The 26,962-nt window shown below is 37.4% G+C and overlaps 1 protein-coding gene across 1 annotated transcript in view; it reads right to left on the reverse strand.

Moving 5' to 3' along the window:
• The window catches only part of MYO16 (myosin XVI), a gene marked incomplete at both ends in the record, with an annotated part of 331,914 nt that overhangs the window by 149,479 nt on the left and 155,473 nt on the right, over positions 1-26,962 (reverse strand). Inside the window, 3 exon segments of the mRNA XM_082498511.1 lie at positions 7,307-7,454; positions 14,733-14,850; positions 18,327-18,432. Coding sequence (XP_082354637.1) covers positions 7,307-7,454; positions 14,733-14,850; positions 18,327-18,432 — 372 coding nt within the window.

Consider the following 26,962-nt stretch of genomic DNA (forward strand, 5'->3'; position numbering starts at 1 on the left):
TTCACTAAACAGCTGAAATACAAGTAAATCATATCAGGAAGATGTAAACTGAATGAAGTGTACAATTTTTATATTATCTACTACCATGTAGTTAAAAAAAAAAAACACCACCAAAACTATTTTCACTTTTACTTAGGGCTTCACCTATCCTTTTTTTTCTCATTGTACTGAAACGAATTCCAGTAAAATTAACTGAGAGTTAACTCCTCAGTTGTTGAAATCTGTGTTGGAAACTGCATCTTTACATTACCCTGTTATTTAGAATGTTTGTCAAGCATGCCTGAGAAGTCTTTACACCCCAATGGTCCTTTGCTGTCTACGCATGCTAATATACATAGTTTGCATGTATCACTGCATTGTCTTAGAGGGGTTAATGTATTTAAAATGCAAGTTTTTTGGCGAAAAGGAATGTGCTGCATGTAATCAAGTTAAGACGGGAAAACTTGCAGGGCACCAAAAAAATACAATTTACTTGTTCAACCAGAACTAGAACATTAGTTTCCAATTTAAGAAACATTTGGAAGAAAAGAGAGAACATGGAAGAAGCAGGGAAATGGAAAAACAAGTTGAGTATAAGTACTTTTGGTATGTGTATATATGTGCATGTACACATAAATGCAAGGTATATTACTTTGAGACACCTGAGATATAAGAAAGTAAAGAAAATACATGTTGTCTTTGAACCTCTAAGAAATATTTTCAAAAATTCTGACTCCAGCAAATGTCTCATAAAATTGTATTTCACTATAATCTAAACTTCACCTCTAAACCCCTCAGCTGTTATGCAAAATATTTACAAGCAGGAAAAAAAAATAAATCAATTGTATTAGCTATGAAATTGAACTTAGCTTGGACGCCTAAAGACAGATAACTTTTTCTCAGAGTGCTCCAGAGTTGCTTCTGGCAAGGTAAAACTTTTTCTAGAATAATTCCAGTAGAATAATTTAAAAATTAACTTTCAACTCAGCATTCATTACAAAAGAAGTATGTTGGAGTACGATAATAGCAAGATCATAAATTTCAGGTACTGCCTTTGAGAATCACCTATACACAGCCATCCAGTCTTTAAACTCCTTATCCTCCATAAAGTATCAGGTGCACTTCTAATTTTTGAAGGTCTTCGTTTGTGTGTTAGTAGGACGGTCAGTGCTAAGTACAGGAAAATAAACATGAAGAAAGCAGAAACGAGTGATAAGTTATCTGCATAATTTAATGCAAGATAAAAAATAGGTTGGGGTAGGAAAAGGAAGTGGGAGACTGATTCAGGTTTTTCCTCGTCTTCACTCTCATCTTTACTGAGAACTTAAATGCCAAAAGATCCATGGCAGAAAAGTCTTAGGGGTGACAGGCAAACTACTAATTATTTGTTTAATTGTCACCGTAAGAGTTGCCACATATTGAAAGTGTTAAGTACAAGTTTACAGGCAACATGCTAAAGGAAAGACACATATTGAAGAAAATATACATATGTAAAGGAGAGCAATTATTAGAGAACTTTGTAGATTTAGCTGGTTTTTGATAATGTGGGAAAAAAACCTAGATATTCATTAACTCTCATTAAAAACTGATGAAGGATCTTCTATGATTCTGCAAGGGTCTTGAATGCCCTCTGCCCACTCAAGGGTTTAGCTGCCTGGGCTGGGCAAGAAGCCTTTTTGGGACCCGCCTTGGTTCAGAAGCGGCTTTTGAGGCCAGGTGTTGGGCCTTGGTGCTGGCCTGATCCGGGGTCAGCCACTCCTGTGCCCAGCCACAGATCCCCCTGATCCCACCTGTGGCCAGGTACTACTAGAAGAACTTGACCCTCCTGGCCTTTCAGCTGCAGGGCTGGTAAGCCTATCACAGCTTTTCTCTCCTCCTGTGCCCAAACCTCCCACAATGAAAAAATGAAACGCAGCTGAAGAACCTCTGAGTCTGATCTTTTCCTTCCACCTAAATTTAAATACAATGAATGCCACTTTCCTGATTGCCTGGAGCTTCATTCTGTCAGCAGGACTTTAAACCAAAGTTTTTCCTCAGCAGTGAAGTTCATAGAGCCTCAATACTAGGCTTTATTGGGGTGAGACCGAGAATTTTGGTACAATTAAATTACACTGAGTTTCAGCACACAAAGTCTAATGGCAGTTTGGTAAAGTGATGTAACTTGGCACTTCGTATAGAAATTAACATTGCAGCAGGACTACCACCCATGGGAAAATCTGATGTAATCCTTCCTGATCTAGTTGTTTCATTCACAGTATTTAGACACAACCAATTTTGTAAGACAGTCTAACACTTGTTTGGATTTCCCTCTAGTCATCAGACACAGATATCAGCAACAGGCAATTTGTGAAGCAAAGGGATCAAAATGGTATTGTGTAACCACCTCTGTGAATTTTTATGGACACAGCTGGGCGTTATGTGGGTACTGAAAGTTTAAATCAAAGTGAATATCTATGAGGAAAAAAGTGATCTGTCAGGAGAAAACATGGAATATCAGAGGACTGGAACATCCCTAAAATCTCTGATTTTCCTATTACATGGGACTAATTAAAAAACAACTTTTCTCTATGAATTTACCTTGTATCGTTAGCCTGCCACAGCTACATCTGTAGACAAATGGGACAGATATGGGAAACTGTTAAGTTATTTTCAAGATTGATACTTCTTTCTGCTGCATTTTAAATGAGAAAATAATCAAACAATTGGAAAGAAAGATGGCATCCGAAGATAAAAGGAAAGAAAAGAAAGAGAGAAGGCATGAAAACATGCAATGTCTTCCCGGCTTTATATCTGTAGCAGTTAGAAAATGAAGAGACTGCCTCCTAAGTATGTTGAATTGGGGAAAGTTGCAGTAAGCGGTTACCCACAATCTTGAAAATTCTTATTTTGAGTTCTTGTGTGTGAGGGAGAGCGGGGATCAATATAGACGGTGCTAGAATAATCACCCTTTAGCACAAATTGTTTTAGTGCTTGTTAGAAAAGATGATGACTGGAAGTGCATAAAAAATCAGACATAAGGCTTTGCACTTAATGCCTCGGAAAAATGTCTTCTGGGATCTTTTCTATACCATTCACTTTCCCTCACTGTAATCTCTAAGCCCCATTTGAAGATCATCCTTATCCTTTCGAGTTGGGAATGATTTCCTCAATGATAAAGCAAAGAGGCTCTGGTCAGTTTAGATTTTAATGAGAAATTCAATCACTTCGCTAAAATTACTACTTTATACATGAAATTAACAGAAAGTTTTCTTACTGACAGTGAAGAGGGAACTTGCACTGAAAAACTGTAAAAGGAGATACACCGCTTGCATGAACTTATCTACAGCTATTGTTGCCAAAGAGGTTCACTGCTTTTTAAGGGATGAGAGAAACAGCACATGAAGAGAGTGCACACACCGCAGTGCACATCATCATTGTTCTATGGAAAAAAGGGACGTTTTGCACATCTGTGAACAGCAGTCTGAAAATACAAATAGAAAACGCACTCCCTGACCATAGTCCAGCTTTTGCATGAAGGCGTATATTAACATTTTCCTCATCTTGAAGTTGTTACAAGCAGTATATTTCAACCTATAAGTGTTGGGTGACAAGGATCTGACATTACAAGAGAGGACTAAAAAAACCTGTCAGAATCACCTTGCAATACTGGGAGCATCATGTCAAGTTTGTCTACGTTTCCAAAAGCCGTTACGGTACGATCAACTCAGAGAACTAGCAACCTTGTTTAAACTGAAAACGGTGACATCAAGTTGAACAGCTGCCAAACTCACCATTGTTTCTGAAATCATTTTCTGTAGTTAAGTAGCCTTAAGCTATGTTTCTAATATACATATACAAATGTAATGACATGATTTTTAATGACAGTAAGTTTGAGTATCTTACATATACCTATTACACAAAGACATTCTTATATTATTATATACACTACAGCTTTGGAATATCAATGCTAGTATGAAACAATTGGCCCATAATAATAAAAGCAGGTCTTTCCACTTTTTTCTGTAAGATTTTTTCCACATTTATTCTTTCCTGTCTTTCTGGTCTCTCCTTTTAGTACCCTTTCTTCACCGGAGTTGAAGACCATTTACAAGCTGATCTATCACCACTGGCACATCTCTTCTTTGCTCTCTGTTTCACTCTGGTTGCAAGATTCATTGCTAAGGTAATACCTACTGTAACTATGAGGTTAAACTTAATGTGCTAGAAAAGCTAGTACCTACTTTTATTACGAGGCTAAGCTTCGCACACCAGAAAAGCAATTCTTACATTAATGGACTGCATCACCCAGAAAAAAAAAAAAATCAAGAGCAAATTGAGAATATAACTTCATATCTGTAATCATTCAGTATTACATGTTATCATCAAGACAAAGTTCCGCAGTTCTTTGCAGTTCTTTTGAAACACACCAAGTTAACAGAAATTTTGGAAATTTCAATCAAGTATCTGCTGACAAATAATCAGCTTCTGAATGTAATGAATACATGGGAGTAGTTGTCAGTCAAAAGCCTCAACTTGCCCTTTCAAAGCATTCTCTCCATTTCTGACATGCTCCCCCTGCTAAATCTTGAAAAATTATCTTACCTTTCAGGAACCGCTTCTGTCTTTATCCATCATGACCCACACACATATACGGTGGGAGATGTATTCATTCAGATCCCTCCCTACACAGATTTAGATGGCTTGCTACTTTAAGGTCCTAGTTTTATACAGGTTCCACAGAAAGTGGCCAGCTATTTGTCTTCATTCGATGCTCTAGCAGTCATAATGCTTGCAAGAACTTATATTTAAGATTCTGAGCTCAAGCTCCCTCTCAGGACGGCATCAAACACCACAGAATGACAACCTAGCATCTCCCCTCTCCACATTGGGGTGAAACCCCAGCCTTACCGAAACTCTCAGTGACTCCAAAGGGGAGGGTTTTCCCCTTTGAGTTATTCACATTAACTCTTAATCCAGGATTATATCCTGCTTAATACATGAAGTACCTCTCACCTTTTACAGCATCAAGTCTAACAATAACCACTGTTGACAATACTACTTTGACTGTTTAAGGTACTTTTATTTAAAATGAGAATAAAACCCCAATCCTATGTCTCTTTTCTCATATTGAAATAGTTTAAGCAAACAATGAAAAAACAGGGGTATCTTGTGATCTTAATAACCATTATTTACTAAGATTGTTCAATCTTCTACTTAAAGGTGCAATATTAAACAGCACAAAGAGGAACAAAAAATTATTAAAAAAAAACAGCTGGGCATGAACCACCTATAGTTTCAAAAGGGCTGTTATCTAATTAAATTTACTATTAAAGTCAAGATTACACTTGCTTAAAGAAAACATGACAAATTCACTTATTGATGTTACCAGAATGATATGATCTCATCAAAATTTGACTAAGCCAGAAATAATGAATTTATAACAGAGGCCAAATCCTGCCTTCCTGATTCATGTAAGAGTTTGATGCAGTAGAATTCACCCCTAGTTTAACTCTATCAACCAAGAAAGATCTGGCCCACTGAACTACTACAGTCAGGAGTTTAAGGTAAGAAATATTTGGCTCAAGCTCTCTCTCAATAATGCAAGATACAATCTACTCTATGTAGCCAAAGCAAAGCTTTATTGATAAAAGCAGCTTTATGCAAATGTTCAGCTATAAATTACTTCTAAAGAGTTGGCACTGCAATGTTCAGACATCTATTTTAAAACACTATTTGTTCTTTTTGGATGCTTATCAGATATATTATCAGATAAAGCTTTGTTCATGTGAATCTAATTATTCAGGTTTTTGCTAAGTTCTTTCCTGTTGGAGCTTCTTGCAAAGTGACTTCAAACTGTTTCATTTTCTGAATAAACTGAGTGATTCCAAACAACTTTTGCTAGAAGAGGAATAAATTAATGATCACGAGCCCAGAATCCTTTTGGTCTTCAAAGCCTTCAAAGGATTTAATACACAGAATTTAACTCTTCCCCCCCTTTGAAGTGGGTCATTTTTAGTAAAGTAACTTAGCTTCAGGTTTCTTCAGAGCTAGCACATTACATTATTCTCTATAAAACCAGAAGTGCTAACAGCTTAAAAGTTACCAAACAACAGTAGGATGAAGACTTGTGTTTAAGAAAAAATCAGAATCAAGTAAGTTTTTTCTGCAAAAATCAGCGTGGTATCTTTCTATTTACAAGCCCCAAATCCAGAAATACCGTTCTATTCAAGTATTAGCCAGAGTAGAGGATAGAAATGTTGAGAGAAAAATCCATGGGAAAAAGGCTTAGATATGAAAAACTCAAAACACTCATTTTAAATCATTTGAATTACTATCGGTCTTTTTACAGTTACTCACTATACTCATTATAACCTTAGCCAATTTAAGAGAAGATCATTAATGCCAAATTGTCTTCTCTCGTTTCAGCGATAGTTCTTAGAAAAGACTGAAGAAAGAACACCAAATGGTCTAAATCAGGAATATGAAAAGAATCTGAATTAATAGATTTTGAGATATTCCCAAAATTTTCTGAAAAAACAGAAACTTCCACTTAGATTAAACTTTTGGAGTGTATACAGCCTAAGGAGTGTATTCTGTTTTAGACACACCATATTTAGGTGTCTATATAGAGCTCTTTATATTTAAGCTCTTACTGTTAAAGGGTACGTAGTCAGCACAGTTCACGAAGCCACAAAAGTGTTTCAGTTCACCCCAAAGCACACATCTACATGTAACTCTGTATAGAGCTGAGCAGGGACTCAATCTCCGTTGATTGCAAATGGAAGCCAAGACAACCAGCTCATGTGGAGAAAACTCAAAAAGACTTAATTTTAGGTGTGGGGTATTGAATCCTATCCTTATTTTCAAAGCAGTCAAAACTTTGTTTTGGTTTTTCTTAATAATATGAAGTAAAATAAATACAAATATGAAAATGGAATCATCAGTTACATATAGTGACATTTCATCAAAATCACCATATTCCATAAGAAACGTCTAATTTTAATAAAACAGTTTTTCCTGAAGGCAAAACAATTCATGAGGGGAAAAAAAAAAAAAAAAAAAAAGAACAGACCTACTCTAGTCCACAGAAGATCAAAAAATAACCAAGAAGTATCCTTCCTTTTTTTCTTTTAAGACAATAATCCTAATGGATATAATACTCTGATTTTGTTACGAGAGTGTGCATTTACTCCAGAATTAAATCCTCACGAACAGGTACTCAATAATAAATAATTTCAGATCTCATTGAAAAGTTAGGACACATGTTCACTATTGGAGGAAGGACCTCAAGAGCAGAGGAACTAAAATGAGAGCAGTATTAATACTAAACATAAAGTTGTTCTCCTACCTGTGTGCAGACAAATTACTGAGGTACAGGGAGTATTTTTCTTCAGCAGACAGCCCATCCATCATCAAGTAAAAAACATGAAAATTACTCTGGTTGAGAGGCTGCATAATGACACGAGACTTCTCCAACATATATGTATAAATCCTAGCTGATTGAGAAACAAACAAATAAATTCATCATTATACTGATTGCTCTAAACATATATTTTAAACCATTCACCATTGCAACAGTGAAGAATAAACAGTGTTTCTTATAAAACAGTCTGAGGTGAGTATATACAAAAAAGTACCATTCATTGTACCACGGTTTTCTATATAAATCACATAAAAAGTCCTAATTCCATGAAAATTAGTGGAACAAATGTCTTATTTAGTGTCTTACATTATCTTTAAAATTACTTAATTTTAAAGATAATGATGTTGATTTGTAATCTGTTTTACTTATTTGAGGAACCAATTATCATATTTGGCAAGGCTTTATAAGAGACAAGCTATTAGTCATCTCACCCAAGTGTAACCATCTGAGCACTGACATCTATTCTAAGTTCCTTCTTAATGGAGAGAGAAAGATGCAAGACAGATTCAAGACATCTTGGAAAACTAGCCTTGGAACCATTTCCTCTTTTTCTGTTGGTAATCAAGAACACTCAGATTAATAGTTCAGATTAACCATGTAACTTCTAGATGGCTACTTCTAGAGGGCTACAAGGAGACAAATTCTCTCAGAACTGGTCATCACTAACTTGTGCCTGGGGATACATGGGCATCTCCGAAGGGCTGTGATGAACTGGCCAAACAAGAAGCCACGTGAATCAACACATCTGGGAAGAAGGTGAAGGAGGATGCACCTGACCATGATTTGCCTACAGAAATGCTGATTACAGGATCGTACATAACCTCAGGCCCATAAGATTCCGAGAGAGGCATAACCAGAGGCAGAGGAAATGTTGGAGCCTCAGATCCATTCACCTGCTTCACTAGACTACAGGTGTTTTAGAGATACATGTGAAGAGACAAAGGGAGATTCACTGTTTTGGGCAGATTACTCCAGTCCTCCATTGAGCGTACACCAACACACAGTTCCAGATGTAGCCGGCTAAAGAGAGCATGGGAGCACCTAACGGTAGCTAGAGGTCAGGGGCCTTGCTGTGAGCAAGGACTTGACCAGTTCCCACTTACCCCACTCTTTGTATACTTTATCTCATCATTGGTTAATGTAGAAAATACTATCTGCGGTGCAAAGACCAGAAACTTGTCCCTTCACATGACTGAGCCCCCCACCCCACCAGGTTGCGGTACGTTCTGTTGCAGATTTATGTTTTTCAATCTGTGCAGTACAGCAGAGCTTTCAGGCAGGGTCTTAGCAAGCATGCTTACCCTGGAAAAGACTGTCGAGGTCAGAGGATAAGGTACACTTCTCAGCAATGGAGGAGCTATATTTTTGAAACGCTGTGAGGAGAGGAGGAATAACAATAACTTCCCATAGTCTGGATGACAACCAACTCATCTAAGACTCCTTCCTTTATGAGTTGGAAGTAGTTCTTGAACATTCAGTGATAGAAAATACTGGTACCTGCATCCTGTAGCACAGTAGTATGTTCTCTAAACACATACCTTTTTTGACCTGCTCATGGTTTTTTAAATTTTTTTTAATTTTTTTTTGAAACAAACTGGGTTTAAGCATAAAATCGCACCGAGTTACTTGATGTAGTCAACACTGTTCAATTTCTAAGCACAAGCAACTTCATATGACTGAGAGACCTGAAGTTTGAAGGCAGAGCGGGAGTTTAAAGACATCTAAAGATGAGGATAGTTGAAAAAGGATTTTCAGAATCCGTTTTGGACTCAAAGGTATTGCCCAATGCAATGAAGAGCAAAGTTATGCAGGTTAGATCTCGGTGTGTCAGAGTGTGCATCAGAAGCACGGTAGTTGCCTTAGCCTAATGGCCAGGCTAGAAGCCAGAATGTCATGCTCCTGTCACCATACAGTTTTTAATACCCACAGTAGCTCATTCAGAGCCGGCTTGGTTATTGCTATACCATATGTATTTGTCTGGTAATATTTTTTTAAATTTCACCTAAGTATCTTCCTATCTTTTGGAGAGCTCTAAGTTTCTGTCTATACTGTTAAACAGCAAACTTGAAGTTACTTGCAGTTGAGTGTATGAGGGAATGCGGCCTGCGAGAATATTGTTGAAAGACAGCGTAGAATGGAAACAAAGGGAAACAAAACCGGTGAATCTCGAACATATTGTTTTGAGAAAGGTCTCAGCAGTTAAGCGCTGTCTCTGAACTAAGCGTAACTATGCACGGTCTCACAAAGCGCTACTCTGCACAGGCCAAACCATCCCACACGCATCCCAGTTAAGCAGTATGGAAGGTCAGTGGTACGCACTACCTAGGGGCATTTTCCACCCTTTCTTTTATATAACAGCACAGGCACGGCCTGACACACGTGCTGGCAACCAAGAGCGTGCCTGGGGTTCTAGCTGCTGAAGAGACAGTAGGACTGACAGAGGAGAGTTGTACGGCTGACTTGCTGAACCAGAGAGACATGATCTAGCCCATTTAATCACCCTACAAAAAGTAGAAGTTAACTCCTGCTATTATGGAACCTATATAATGAGAAATTGTGTATCGGCCATCTAGGCCTCTGTTGCTACACTATGGAAAAAAGGACCATGCTGGAAGCAAAAGGGCACACTTGGGACATCATTGAGCTGGTAGCAGGATATGTTTCTGGCTCCAGTAACTTTGCAGCAAACTGCAAATTGAAGCAATGCGATCTTAACCTGTCATGGCAGGGCTGGCCCAGGCACACGCTTTCATCAGAATCAGTCATTACCTGGCTGCCATTCCTACAGGGTAAAACAGAATAAATGAACCTGAAGAATGATTTCCATCTTTTATTGTGCTTGTAACCTATTTCTCAGTAAAACCAGCCCTACCATCAATTAATTTGAAAAGTGGCCATTACTAATCACTTTTTTTGTGTGTGTGTGCAATGATCTTTACTGAGATTTTCATAACTATCATTCTGGTGTTTTTAACATTCATTGGTTAATAAAAGCAAGGAAAATGTTACTGGAGGTCATCTAACTAATTAATTAAGACCTTTAACTTTAATGATGGGCAACACCACTTATTTAGATGACACAAATTAATTCAGCCCTTTTCAGGTACATCAGGTCACCCACCTTAATAAGGCTAAATACAGTTCATCTCAGCATGTCCAGCAATGGGAAGAGCTGTTAAGAAAAGTCGAGCTTCTGATCAGCAAGAATCAAACACAGCACCACCTTAATGGAGCTAAAGTAACTCATAAAGAAAACTATCACGGCAGTATGCTTTTCCACAAAGTGAAATTATATGTTCGTTAATCTATGTGTGAAATAAAAGGGAAAAAATAATAGAGTTCCAGAGCGAAGTCTGCCATTTTTTTGTGCCGCGTTGACTGTGCTTACAGGCACAAGGAAATTTGTACTTCCTTCAACACATCATTTGATCGACTGAGCAGCCGCAAAGCCAGCAAGCGGATTCTGTATTGGAAGCGCGGCCAGTGAAATCTTTCTTCCAGCTATGCGTTCTTTGAAACTACATTACTCTGTCTCAAAATCCGTGCTGTCCTAAACACAGCTATTGCTAAAGGCAAAATAACCTTTGGGAGTTCAGAGCTGAAACGCAGTACAAAAGCACGTGAGAGAGCTTAGCCGGCTGCAGTCTTTCTTATACCAAAAAAGGACATTCATGTCTGAAACTTTTTAATTGATAAAAAATGTTTGTAACACACACGGGAGAATATGCGTTTTGCTTCTTTTTACAAATCAAATTAGATCTTTCCATTTCAGTGCAACTTAAAAAAAAAATCAGGCCTTGGTTTTCAAAAAGCGAAGACTGAGAAAACCAAGGCCTGAAAAGCAATGCAGGAAAACCTGGAGAATAAGTTTGTCAGGCTTTATTTTCTCTTCCTGACCTTCTTTTTTAGTAATTTGAGGAAACTGACAGAAGCCTTACCTTTCATCTTAGGAATTATGTCAACTTGCCTGAAAGACCATTTACTCTCTCCCTTTCCAAATAAAAATAAAATGCAGCAATTTTACTTCTGGAAATAAATAAATAATCAGTCTTTTACTGCTATACAGTGGGTATGAATTATGGTCTATGAATGATTATGATTTTTTTGGCAGATCAGTCCTTGAGTTCTGTTTGGTATGAATTTATTTTAGGAACTTAATGAAATCACTGGCCTGTAGTTTATTCTGTATTTGTTCTGATGTAAGACTTTTTATTAGTTCCCACTGCCTTATTTTAGCCGGTCACAAAGAACGATGACTTAATCTGAGTTATACCTTCTCCATTTGTTTGATTGGACTAAAGCCATGAAAGGTACCTGACCACAAAGCCACGTGTCACAGAAACAACTCCCATTTGAACCCAACGTTGCAGCACATCTCATCAGAAACAAGAGTCAGAGAAGACACATAAAACCTCTACAGATATCTGTACTGCTTTGAGTAAAGCCACACGCAAGAGCTCCATCCTTGTTCTCAAAACTTCGTGGCAAAGATCCAGTTTAAAAGAAAGACCTCGTCAAGCCTGTAGATGAAAATTATGGCCGATGTTTCGGTTATTTAGGAATATTGGACTTTCTGCTATAAGAATAAACCTTATGTGACAGAAGTCGGAGCATTACCAGGGTCTAGGCATAAAAGAACTTCAGCATGAACGAAAAGGTGTCACAGACTTCACCGACGTCCACTCAAAATGCAAGGAATGCTACCTTGAGCTTGCCCTCTATAATAAAAATGTACACGTGTACTTTGCATGCCCCTTTCTTAGTAAATTGTTCTGGATCTCCACCCTTAAGATCTGTCTGTTCAGGAGTTTAAACAACCTAACCCCTTCGATGGAGGCAGTCTAGTGTCACTTGGATTGTTGTTTATAAACCAGGCGTATTTAGCCCAGTTTGCCTCAATGAGTTACAAAGCCATGTCAGCAGAATCAGGTGCTCTGCCTATTTACATTTTACCTTCGTGTTTAAACAGTGTAAGACAGTAAATACTGCTGCAAATGATCTTGCAAACAGGTTCAGAAAATCACTGGGTGGGATTTAAGCCAGCCAAAGGCAACATGCCTGATTCTTTTCTCGTTTATGGTGGTGTAAATCTGGGACAATTTCACTCAGAAGTGATGCTTAGCAGCGGCCTAGAAAAGGCAACATCTACAACGCCCATCAAACGGCATGAACAACTGCAACTTAGACAAATATAAAAACCACTTTTACTGCTGTACTGGGGCTTCTCACTCTTGACTGTAAATTACAGAACTTTTGGCTACCTTACCTTTAGTAAGAGTAATTAATTCAAGTCTTAAATATTTGGGGAATAGTAGAACCAGTAAGTAATTTGTTTATGTTTTTTTAATGGACTTGACTATCCCTAGATTTTCTCATTTAATGCCTATGGTTTGAAAGTGATAAAAACGCAACATTAGTGCACCAGAAAACTGACACACTGGTTAACTGATTCCATATTTCTATCATTCACAGATGAAGGCTGTGAATTAAACTGGCAAGTCTGGGTAAAGCTGCCTGAAAACTCAAATCCCTGCAATCTCAAACAAGGCACCCAAATTATGGGAACACATGGCCCTGAGGCCTCGAGGCTTACGTTCCACATCTGAGGAACTGAATGACACAACCTTAGGTCAGAAGTACTGTGAAAATGAAGCCATTTATGTTTCTGAAATGCTCATACAGTGAAAAATATTGATGAGCAACAGAAAATTCCCAGAAAAACTAGCATTCTGTTTTTAGAACAAAATAAAATGGCACAAACCACACATGGATCAACGAAGGGAAACAAACTATTTAGTAGCAGATCGCTGAAGAAATATAGTCCATTCTCTGCACTGAATGAAGTTGGGGTGGGGTGGAAAAATAACAGCATTAAATGTGTATACACAAGGAAACCCAAGAGTATCTCTGACAACTTCAGTTCTGGCATTTCTAATGTTCCTATGCTTGACTTTTCAAGATTAATATCATTTTCATCTGCTTGCATTTGTGCTCTTTGTGTGTAACAAAAAGAGAGAAAATGTGCACGCAATGTAATTGTGATAACTAAATATACCCAAATCAAATTTATACAATACAAAGGATTTATAAAATGTTAGTTTCAGGTATTGAACTTTATTGAGCTCAACAAATGCTGTTTAGTCCATTCTAATGTTTACATTACTTTCTTTGTATTCCTCACACAGGAGTTCATAAATGAAAATAAAATCACACTTCTTAGTTTTACATTTTCTTTCCAAATATCCTATATTTGTTAAACAACCCAGAAAAAAGTAGCAGTAACTTCCCATGCAGTGACATTATCACTGAAAAAACTTATTTGCTAGGGTACAGTGAACTCTCTCAAGAAAATGAATAATTCCCAATATGAAATTTTTCCAAATAGTATTTTTAGGAAACCCTTCTGAAAGCATAAATCCATTTGAAATGGCAAAAAATTTAGTAGTTTTAGAAATCTTTAGACAATGGAATTGAAGTTACTTGGATCAAAGGTGTGTCTAACCACACAGTTTTTGCATTCAGGAAGATCAGTGCAAGTAAGAAACTGTGTATAGTTATTTCTGCATGCACTCTGCATTTTAGCACAGAGTAACTTTAAAATGACCTACGCAGACCAGAAATGAAAATTCTCCCTGACTGCCTCTGAAGATCAGAATTTTCTGAATGAAAATGAAGTTTTGCCCAATATTTTTTTCTTTTTTTCCACTAATGAATGCTTACTGGGGATTAGCAGACTATAACTTACTCTGAAAGCAGGCACAAATTCCACATTATCTTACCTCTAACGAGAATAAACATCAGTATGATTCCTAGTTCCTTTAGAAGAAGCTCAAAGCTGTAATAAATTACTTCTAATTCCTGTGTTACAAAGTATACTTGTATTTTGTTTGCCCTAAACAGATGAGTTTATCACTTATTTAAGGGATACTTAAAATATCCAATACAATATTAGATAGAAATGCAAAAAAAAATAATCTCTTTGTTACTTTTATTTCACGGTAAAGTGAGACAGAGCTGTTACGCTTTGTTATTCTCATGTATAAAAGGAAATGTGATTTCCTGGGAAATGTAAGAGGACTGGATGGTGTTCAACTTTTTTTCTTGTCTTTCTCTGCCACCTAGTGGTTGCACATAAGAGGGCTCTCCCTCTTAATACCGTTCTTAACGCTGTTTTTGACAAGCTATGAATTCATGGGCTGTTAAACGTGTTCCTCTGACACTCCGTAAAATCCCCTTGCCTCTGTCACATGCTTTAAGGCCACTGATGCCTAACTCTGCGTATGGCACACTGGGATCCCCGAGCTACTAGTCTGTGGGTGATATCAAAATAAACAGATTAAATGATGCTTACCTGCAATTAATGTTTTTTTCTTCTCACAAAACTGTAGCTCAAAATATTTTATAAAACAGCTGGAAAAATCATTCAAGGGTGTCTTAGCATGCCCAAAAGCCTCCAAGATACAGTTTACCTGCACGACAATGATAAAGAAGTAATAAGAAAGGAAACAAATGGGAAGATATTTCAATGAACATCAGTGAGGTTGGTTTGTGATCAACAATGGAGGGGGGGAGAAAAAGACCATTTTCCAGCTTGGAATTTAAAAAAATCCTTGAAAGTTGTTTTTTGGGTTTTTGGGTTTTTTTTTTGGTTTGCTTTTTTTTCTAAATAGAAATTAAAATAAGGTAGCTCAAAAGAAAAAAAAAAAAAAAAAAAAAAGTGCTGTCACCATAGTGGAAGCTGTAAATAGAAGGGGGAAGACAATGGCTCACACATGAGCTCTGTCCTTACAGGTAGTTTGGGTACAAGTGACTGGAATCATGTGCCCCGAGCTGGAGTGCTTAGTGAAAAGATTAGAATCTTTCACGGCAGCTATGCTTGTAAACTTACAGTCAGTCGATGCTAATAACCAAGCAAAGGAATTTGCAAGCTTTATAAGATGCCAGAAATGGCATAAATTATTGATTTCAAATAGAATTACTTCAGCATTATACTAGTGAAAAACCAAGGAAAAAATAGATTCAGACTATTTTATGGCATCTCTCACTAATATATTTCTGTGTTACTTCTTCATGGACACGGCAATTATTTTTAAAAAGGATTTTTTTTTTTTCAGAAAACATTAAATATGCGATCTTTAGTCCATGTTTTCTCTGTATTCAGCTGTTTTTTGTGTATAATTAGTTTCTTACACCCCTTACACCCTGAAGGATTCCCTTCGGTATCTTCCTGTTATGCATCCCAAGAAATTGATTGCAATGTGGCTCAAATACACTGGTGTTCTGATATAACAGGGGCTTGCTGAACCTGCGTGACCTAGCTGGAGGGGGGGGGGGGGGGAGAAGAGGGCTGTGGAGTGGCACAGATAACGTGTGGTTCCAGTCACCAAGCCAGAAGCTCTAAAAATCAAACCCTTCAGAATTATTAATCAAACCAGCTATTTGTGCAGTAGGTGGCAGCAGAAAACTAGTCAGCCTAGTTTTGGTTCCACTCCAGCAGTGTTGTTTAGGATTTATTTGCTCGTTAGGCTAATTCAGCACTTGGTTTAACCCGTGCAGCTTTATTAACGTTAATGCTGCTATGCATAACTGCAGCAGGAATGAATCCAGGCTATTGTGTTCGTTAAAGCACCATAAAAGACAACTAAACCAGAATGTCTACTGCATTCTCCATGGGTGGGATCTGCTACATCTACCTTCACTGTCTGAAGTCAGGTGTCCCATCTAAGCTAGTTACAAGGAATCTTTCTATAACCAAAAGGCAACTCATTTTTCTTAATATGTGATGATTCTCTTCCACCTGCATTGACTAAGACTAATTGACACGCATGGCTACATCAATACTATTAAATCAAACAGGACCAGGAGCAGGACTCTCTATCAGCTATGGCAAGTGGCGTGGTAAGGTTCACATTCAGACATCTACCTCTTCTTTTGCAGAATAGGGTGGACATACTCTTTTGAATGGTCCCTGGCGCATGTTGTCCTCTGAACTGTGGCCAGAGGACCCAATGGGGATTTACACTGTGTCAGGGAGCAGGTAACTGCATGTTAGGGATTGTTGTTTACTATAGAGATGTAGGGTAGTTTGAAGTAGTCTACAAAGTTAACTAATTAGGCCTGGTCAGCCCCCTCCCACACTGATTCCTCTTCTTAACTGAGGACAACATCTTATTTGCACTCCCTCATAATGGTTGTCCCTGGGAATCTGCCTGTGGTCAGAAGACAAGTTGCAGCAGAGCCAATACTACTTCCGACACCTCCTGATTCCCACTGCTGCTATATTTGTATCCAAAGCACCGGTTTTCAGTTGCTTATTCACAAAGTTGCTTACTTACTCAGTTCTTCTACTCACTACTTAATCTGAAATTCAGGAAAGAAAAGGACTTGGAGGATCTGACATGAATTTTGGAATTCTACTCGAATAACATCTACAGCCTGATCAGTTCAAAACTGTAAGCAAACCCGTGTAGGTGGTAAATAAAAAAAAATACACAGTAGAAACAGGTATCACTTGTAGATCTGGCTCTTGGGTTTAAAATAAAATAAAAGTGTACTCTCCCTATATAATTGTATTATTGCAACACTAGACTTCAAAATTTATATCAAAAAAGTGAAAAAAATAACAAGGGTATTTTTAACATTGATATGTGAAACCTAGATTAAATCTGTCAGTTCAGGATTATAATCAATGTATCAGATAAAACTGTGAAAAAAAAACACTTTATCCTTGCAATTGTGTAACTACGCAAAGTAAAGTAAAGGTACAGCTTATTCAGATGTAGTGTTGTCCGTGTCATCAGGCTTTTTTATTATCTTCAGAAAACACGAATGAAACACCGTTTTCTAAAATCCACCCAAAATCCATAGGACTTTTATCACTTTATCAGTTGGAATGTAGAAAATATGAACCAGTGTATCTGTAGCCTTTCCCACATCCCAATAATCCTGATTTGTAGGTCGTCTGTTAGTGTCAGCTGTACTTCTGACACTTTATCATCTTTCTGGACTGAATCATGCATAATTCAGGAAGAAAGAAGTGTGTTCTGAATGATGCATGTGATGCTATTAAAAAAACCCACAATGAACAATTCTAGAGTTCTGCTGAATATCATGCATGTGGCAAGTGAAAGCTACAAAAAAGAAAAAAAAAATTCAGCAGGAAAAGCAAGTTTTTGAAAGAATCTGAATTGGCAATCAAGGGTTCAACATAATCTGAAATATCAATACGAACTTACAGTAGTGTTACAGCTGTAACAATGAAACATGAGTTGCAATGTTCAGTCAAGCAAAAACTTCCCAGTTACAATGAACTAGCAAGGAGACGTACATTTGGTACATGAAACAGGTTCTCATGATTTCATGTTACGCACTGGACAGAATTCGGTTCTGCTGTGGGAAGTAAATATGACTGAGTATAAATATTCAGCACTCTTGGCTATTTCATGAACGCATTTAGTATACAATACTGGACCATGTCACTTGGTTCAGTCCTTGCAGTTTTCCTGCAACTTTTCAGTTTCTGTCTTACATACTATTACTTCAGATGCCTCAGCAGTTCTTATACTGTCCAGAGAAGCACCACCACAACCATACAGATAAATTTATTTCCTTACTGAAGGCAATTAGTACGTGTTTAGGAGGCATTACCTTATCACACAAATGTTTTCCATTCACGGAAACACGGCTTTCCAAAGTCAACAAAACATATAGAAACAAAACTGGCCTCCACTTTTCGGTTTCCTCTCGTCCATGAATGTGAGTTTAATCTTGTTCCCATTCAGGTCAGTTCAAGGAAAGATGCCTCCTTTGGCTTCAACGGTGAAAACAAACCCTTTATGAACTTCTGCACAGCAGATGCCTTTTTCCTTACAGTTCAAATGTCTTTGCCTATCCAAGAGGTCAGATTTTTGCTTTGTTCTACTCAGTGATCAGAAAGCTTACTTACATGTTTTATCTTTGTATCAAAGGCATTTCTGCTGGAACTGGCTCTGCAAGTGAGATGCTTCACTATCTGTTTGCAGGCTTCAGTCTTTCCAGAACCACTTTCTCCACTGCAAGATGACAGGCAAGAAAGAGAGGGGGGAATCATCATTATTTTCACATTTGATATGTTATTTATATTCTCTGCTAGGTCTGTTTGAAAAGATTTAACACATCTCAGTCAAACTTTCATTTCAAGTAACAGAAGGTTTATGGATGGCGAATAATAAAGAACAAAATGGAGAAGATATAGACTGGCTGACTGTCTATGTTCATGAGGGCTGCCAGAGCTGTCAAGCTATATTGTCTTGTACCACAAGCCAAGTCAATCAAACCTAAAGCTTTCAAGCCATTTTGAAGGTATTTATAGTTCCTCCTTTATCTTCTGTCCAGCAAAGGAGCCTGCTTATGCTGCCTGGTTCTCTTTGCAGATGGTGAAATACTGCTGTGGTAATGATGGGAGACAGAAGGAAAGGAAAGTGTAGAGTACAACAGGATGAAGGGAAAGAAAATAGGAAAGGAATTGGAAGGAAAAGAAAAAGATGATTGATTTTATAACTTTCCCAGTTTCTGCAGTGCAATACACTCTGACTTCAGTGATCCTGTTTCACTTAATTTCTTCTTCATGATGTGAAATAAATATTCCAAAGAATGAGGATCTCTGAGGGGGGAAATGAGCAAAGAAAACGAGATAAAAGGCAACATGACCAATGAGGGTAGCAAGAAACAGCAGAGAAGTGGAGGGATGGAGGAGGGAAGCAAACTCAGTGGTGCACTTTAAGCGTGGAGAAGGAAGGAAAAGAAACAAAAGAGATGGAAAAGATAAAGTTAGTGAAGACTTATTAAGAAATTCATGTAAGAATTTCTTACTTGAATTATAAGAAGTTGTTTTCTTTATAGACAACTGAACCAAGCAAGATGTAATTTGATGCTTCTCCTTCATTTATCTGCGTGACCAAATTTAAAAAGCTGTTTCTACGGCAGCCAGTTAGATTTTTCACAAGTGTAATGGCCATGCTGGCTGGTCAGTCTGTTACCTGTATGATTTAGTTTCTGAAAATGAGAGGGTAGCAAAATATAGTACCTGTCTGGCCATTGCTTTATCTAGTCAAATCTCACTGCAAAGGAGAAATCGATTAAAGGAAGAAACAAAAGAGGGAAGGACAAAAAGATCTTCATACTCAGACAAGGATGGGATCTTTGCACCATTTAATCTCATTCAACTCTTACGGGACAGACACGCAGCTCTCATGAATATCTTGTTTGTTCACCCAGTAAACTAGTCTTAGGTGATAAGACAGGGGTCTCATTACTATATGCGATGTGTCAAACTGCTTTTATCTATGTCATCCATGTTTCCATAATGATCTGGAATCTGCCCCTGGACTTCAAACTACTATTGGCATCAGTAGGAGGTTTGTGGTCCAAAACTGCAAAAGTTTGCAACCTGGATATATGTTATGCAGAGACCTCAAATAATAGGTCACAAAGCCATATTTAAACCAGGTCTTAGAACAAAAGAAATCATGTGAAGTCAAGGTCACTGTCACAGCTCATATGAAATTGGTATCTCTACAAATTGCAAGGTGCTCCCTAAGTGCATTATCCCTTGCTCAGATCTTCAGCTTCTGACTTTCTGAAAGAGTTTCAAAAGTCAGACGATACTTGATGTCACCCTCTCAAATCTGCATGCATCTCTGCCCTCTTCACTCTCCAAACACTAATTGTACCATGCTGCCTCTGTCCTTAAGAAGCAGCATTAACTTTCTGTCTTTATAAGGGTAATGTCCAAATTCCTTGTTCCTCTGCCTGTTATCACTACCAGGAACAGAAAAAAGTCTTCATACTCTTGCAAATTCCAGCTTTTATGCCTGTATCGTTCAGAAAGTCATTGAGCTTACAGAGAGATATAAATCTATCTTGCACCACCCCTTCTACTGCCCACTCACATTGGCCAGTCCACTGGCACCTGTATGTCATGATGATGAAATAATTCTGTCCCTTCACACCACACTTAATCCAAAATCACAGCTGCAACCTGCTATCACTATACCACGAGTTACCAACAAGATTAGTAACAGTGGCTCTTCGGTTATTTCAGCTGTTAAGGAATTTCTCTGAAGTTAAAGCATCTCTGAAGTTTACTACAGTCACAGTTACAGATGATGCCACTGAGCAGTGGCATCATATACGTTTGAAAATCAGATCTGAAATAATTTATAGTTTGTAACTACTCGCAGCTTGTCCAAAGTGTACTGCCCTTTATATGCAGCAGATAAATACTTGTATCATTCTGAGCGCTGAACAAGACTTGATATTTAACAAATTGCTATAGCATTTTGTTATTTTGCTTGCTTAGGCCCAACTTCAACCCAAAATAGCTTCTTTAACAGAAGGCTTTTTCAGGATTAACAGGGTGGGGGTATTTTTCAAAAAATCTTTCTCACAACTCAAGAAATTGGGGGAGAGGGGGAGGAGCAGGGGGGATGAATGGATGCTAAAGTAACATCTGATGCACCTTCGATTGCTTTCGAGTATTGCAAAGCAGGCAAGCAAAGTATAATTAAAAACAGAAAAATGCCATCTTAAACAAAGGAACTGGAGCATTCACCATGAGTTTCCCCACTTAACAGTTAATTTGTTTCACTTCTTAAATAAAGCTATGGGTTTTTTCCTCACTGCAAGGCAGCTGTGGCCCACATAACACAGGACCACGCAAGGGTGCACAAAGTGGACAATTTCTGTCCCTTCTTGACTATTTCTTCGCAAGATTGCTGTATCCTAAACATCGCAGTGACACAGCTACAAAGATTTGACACTTTCAGCTCAACTGTTAATTTTAGTGATTGACATTTTGTCCAGCAGTGTCACAGGAGCTTGTTGCCTAAAGTGATTGCTAAAGTACAGTTCAGGGGTCAGAATGCACTAGAACTTGGTTGCTGAAAGAGAGACATAAAAAGTCACTTAGTTGTTCGGTGCATTTCAAAAGGTTATGAGTGTTGTCCTGGTGAAATACAGATTGAAGCACTGAGAAAAAAATGCCACGTTTGGTAAAGTTTTAATTGTTGATATCATTGTTCAGAACATTTGAAGGATTAAATAACAATGAAAAAGTAATTTGGTACCTTGAACCAGATCTTGCATATTATATTTCCTTTGAGGTGGAGTAAAATTTTTTTGTAATGTCCCCATTGTCCATAATCTTTGTTTTAACCATTTAATTCTGCTCAGAGAACAATTCCTCTTCTCTGTTTTAAATAACCGTTTCATCACTAGATGTTTCATCACTAGATTTCATTATTAATATTTTGCTAATACAGCCTTAATTACAACTCTAGTCTCCGTATCTTAAAATAATAGCAATAATAAGAAAAAATAAACTCTGTTTCGAAATAAAACATTCAAAACTAAAATTGTTAGGAAAAGGTCCAGTTCAATGTATGAAAATACACAGACAAGTGAAGCAAAGAACACAAGATGTTCTACAAACAGGGCAGCTAAAGAAGCTACACCCTGCAAATCCACTGCACTTGGATTATTATCGAGCTCTTCTGCTACCTTGTGCTGGTCTAGCTGGGCCAGTGGCACCACTCACACTGGTGAGCTCAGTGCGACGCATGTGCTTGCTGAACAGTCCACACAAACTGCCTGGCTGTTCCCTTTCAGAATAGCTGTGGTTGGAGATACGACTACCTTCGTGGTGGCTCCAAAAACCCACATAGTCTGTGTGAACACACCAGCTCTGAGACCTCCGTGGCTGTTAGTGGCCGACAGGCTCAAAAGTTATTGGGTGGAGGAGGACTTAGAGGTGGACAAATAGAACTATCACATAGAAGGAGTTAACCAAGGAAACCCAGCTAAATTAGTCAGAAAAGAGCAAAGCCCAGGAAAAATTTAAGAATTAATTCCTGCAAGTACTGAGAAGTAGATCTTGCTTACCCTCAATTTCTGCATATCAGCCAGGTTTGTCTATATCTTTATGAATCCAGATAACTGGATCATTATTGTACGGCAAGAGTCAATTCCAGAGTACATAAATCCTATAAATCATCTGTTTGGGGAAAAATGTGACAAAATATAAAGCATGTAAGGAGGAATGTACCTGTCATTTCAGATCGTATAAGTGGCAGGGTTTGATTGTCTGTGTTTCATTTTCAATTCTGACTAAAGGTACCACATTCAGAAGTCCAGGAATACATAACACAACAAACAAAAAACCCTACTTCTGCGGTACTTGAATTATAATCAGAAATGCTGGAAAACTTCTGATAGAATTTGTTCACATAAGATTTCCACCAGTTTTAAGGGAAGATTTAGATCAGCATATATATGTGTGCTGTTTTGTAGGAACTTCTGAAACTGATCTCCTATTGTACCACCCTAAACTGTGAGCATTACTACTCCCAATTCCCACTCTGGTAGTAAAATACAGCTAGGGAAGAGAGAGTAAGCTTGCAAGCATTTGGGGGACCAGAATAATTTCTTTCTTCTGTTTGCAGAGTACGTAAGAGAGACACGGGGTCTTGTTCCATGACTGAGGTTTCTAGATTTGAAATAAATGTCCAAACCTATGACTGTACTGCAGTAGCCCATTGCACTTATAATACATTGAATTATAATGTAAAAATTAAAGATTATTTGCTTGAACAGAATGCCTCTGGTGACACTAAACTGAGGAAATCAAAACCTTTCAAGTCATTCCCCTGCAAAAGACAAGTATTTCTCTTAATTCCAGATTATTTGGCTTAAAAATGTGATTTGTATCACAACAAAACCCTTGGATATTGACATTCCTGGCTGCTAACATATACGAAATTATAACTTTTCATTTGCTATATTCATTATGTTTTTTGATTCACTAAACTAGCCACCATGATCCCATAAAACATCGGCTTGATTGACTAAGGATCCTTAGTTTTTAACAAGTCTATAAACTATACTTAGGCTTCCTAGACAGCTCCTCACTTATCTTTTCAGTGCATAATGACTTTTCATATCCTGAACAGCAGGAGCAAAACGCAGTCAGAAGGAAGCTAATTACAAAACTTCCACCTATTGGTTATTTAAGAGCATAACATAATGTTATTTTACTCTGGATCTTTCATATGAATTTTATACAAAGTCTGTTCTTGGTGTTAAGCGTGCGTGAATGATTGTGGCTTGCTATAAATTGAGAGTAATTGGGGATAACTCTTCAATAATTTGGCCAAATGCTTTGCTGTTGCAAAACGCTCAATTTCAGTGAGTGGACATTTGATGAGATGTGAAGTAACTGGAAAAAAAAATTAAAAAAGAAAAATAAAATCTTACAACTCGGTAACCCCATGGAGGAAATTAAGAGTAAAGCTTCAGAAGACAAGAAACTAAGTAAAGTGTGAAAAGACAAAGATGGAAAGACTGAGCCGGATCATTCTGAGAGCTTTAAATGGATTTCTCCCCCGCCCTCTTTTTTAACCCATTCAGTAGCAAAGACTTAATATAATGTTTAGGGAAATAGATAGCAGCAGAAAAAGACTAAAATCACAAAGAAAACTGAAACAGGCAACATTAAAGTGAAATAGTAGTAAGGTGTTTTGTTTTTTTTTTAATTTGAAGATGAAAAACCACCTTCACACAGTTTAAATGGAACAGTATGAATGTTCTGCAAAATCGAGTGCTTTAACATTGCTGGAATTGTAAGAGTTTAAAGTGCAATTCTGAAACTTCATTAAAACATGATGATGCATGTGTTTTTACCATGGAAACACAAAGCTTTTACACAGAAAGGTTGTGACCGGGTTTGCAGAGGGTTCCCTTCCACTAGCAGTATCTAATAACGTTGTACTAAGAACCCTATCTCAAATTTGTGTTACAATTTATGTTCTGTAAGTGTAAGGTTTTTAACGTAATGCAGAGGTCAAACCAGAAAATGTTAAACTTGTTTAATACATAAGTGAGGGGTTAATAAGGATTTTTATAAGAAATATTCCTAATTATGTGCAATTTATAAAAAATGTAGCAATGACAGTGGTATAAGTGGAGCTTTCAGTAGTCAGCCAGCCTAACACATTGTACCGTACTGCCTGCTCCTTTGTTGTTGCAGAAGATGCTTGAGTGTTCCACTGCTGGTGCTATCTCTGTACGCTCATACAGCATACACAGCCTCTGCAAAGTGAACAATCTGCTTGTAGTTCTATAGTTATTGGAATATTTTGCCATTGATATTTATGCATAATATTTGATGTCACGGGTGATTCATTTTACAAGACTAAAAAAGGATTTTTTATTAATTTTTTTTTTTTTACATTGTCTGCTTTGCCACTCATGGAGAAACATTAAACCCACATGAAACAAAGGAAGCAGACAAAGCAGAGCGTTGATGTGTCAGAGACGTGCAGCCAACAAGAGACAAAAAATCAAACTCACGTACTGCAAAGCAAGTTTGGCAATACTAGATTCCCATCTGCACTCCCATCATGTAACAGGAGACAGAGGAATTCTACCACTAAACTGAGCGGTAAATTCTTTGACACTCTTTATCTTCTAATTTAAGTTGCAAAACAATGGATTTCCTTAGATTAAAGAATAAACTTGAAATAGTTACTTTTAACACTTCATTTTCCCTGCAAAGGACTGGTCTGGTCCTAAGTTAACTTCAGTATATATACTGAAGTATTCTTCCAGTTCTGTAAGGAAATACATGGAGATGGATATGTGCTGTTTTGTGAATTGGTGTCCTCAGCTTTTTGGGCAACTCTCCAAAGCAGCCCCAAAAGGAAAATTCAAGATTTGCTAAATCTGTTTCCCATGTGAACAACACCTTTAACAGAATCTTGCTGCTAGGGAAGAATATTTCATATTTGATAGATCATTTTGTTGATTTCGATTTTGATTCTTTTTCTTATATTTTAACCACTTGTTGGAAACTTTTCTTTGACTTTCCCTTGGTCTTAAACCTTGCCTTCTACTAAGCAGTCATAAGATGACGTGATACACACCAAGTTCTGTATGCTGTAGATAGATAGGAACACTTCCATACCTACAGTGTCTTTAAGCACAAAAACATAACTATTAGATGACGACACTACAAAAGGGAGAATCTTTCTTCATCCTGCACAAGCCCATGCTGTTTCTGCAAAGAGCAGGTAGCTTAGCACTCTGAGAACAGTCATACTCATGACAGAAGTGGTCACTTCTTATGAGCTTGATTTTTGCACTCTCGCAGTGTGCACTCACTGCCAAATCTCTTGTTTATTCCCAAAGAAAAGGGCGGAGTGTCTGCTTCCATACATTTAATTGCTAACGTTATCACAGTCATTTTTGTGGAGTCAGGAGATTCCAATGATATCTGGCCAAGGATACAATATAGAGATGGTCTGGCCCTGAAGGCCTTCTACTCTAAATATATCAGTAGACAATCAGCTAAAGAAAGAAAACCAGTAAAAACAAATAAAAAAAAAAACTGATGGAAGTTATATAAGAGAGAGAGAGAACAGGATAACAGTATGAGCAGCATCATACACAATAAGTACAACTGCTTATGGATGAATGTCTAATTTCTAAAGATTCTGATCTCAGTGATACGAATCAGTGATGCTTTGAGAAAGCTTCTTGTAAGGGACTTCGGTACAGAAATACAAAATTACTGGATCACAGTCAGACTTAAGCATGAAATAAATAGTGCTGTAAGACTCTGCCCTGCCAGAAGCTATGAACCTTTCCTGAACACACCAATGGGCTGAAAATTAAAGCAACGCTTTGAGGTCAGAAAGTGGAATCTGGTAGTTTAGCAAGGGCTTCAAAACCATAGCTTTGGACTTAGGCATCTAAGTTCCAACTCAGACAATTTCAGGTGACTTCATCTCTTTTCATTATGATCTCTTTGGAAAAGGTGGGAGGCAAAAATTACTAGACAAAGAAAAACAGTATCATTAAGGGTTATGCTGCGTGCAGAATTCATTAGAAACAGTGTGTGTCCAACAAAAGAGTAATTCATGAATCATTAGTTATGGCCACTAAACTCATGGGAAGTATCTTTTTGTAATTAATCTTTGGCAGAAAACAAAAAAAGGAACTGAAGGACATTGCTAACAGAATATAAAATTTATCTGCACAAAATAAGCTAAAAAGCTTGATGAAGATTATAGGATTAACATGAATGAAGGTACATTTTCTGATATTTTTCCCTGTCCCTTTAAAAATATTGTGCCATAGCTCAATGTACTGAAAATGAAATAAAAGATTTCTATAAAGAAATTACTCTTTTCTTAAAAAATAACAAACTTTTTAGGAAACACTCAGATGAGAGTTACACATACTGCCATCACTTGGTTCTTATCTGGCACTTAATAGTTAAGCTCAATGTCTTTTGAGACTTGCACATGAAAAGTAAAATGCTGGTACAGTGCTAATTCTCACTGCTCCATATCATATCACAACATGCACATCAAAACAGTAGCCTGTTCTCATGGTAAAATCTTTACAATAAAACTAAAGCATAATTATGTTTATAATACTAACAAATTACTTATACTATAAAGTATTTTCATAAGTAAAATTACACCTAAAAATAAATATAGATTTAAGAGTTTTATTCTATAATTACATCATGTTTCACTTGCT

The sequence above is a fragment of the Vanellus vanellus genome (genome assembly GCF_965231255.1).
Source record: "Vanellus vanellus genome assembly, chromosome: 1".
In the NCBI taxonomy this organism is placed as follows: Eukaryota; Metazoa; Chordata; class Aves; order Charadriiformes; family Charadriidae; genus Vanellus; species Vanellus vanellus.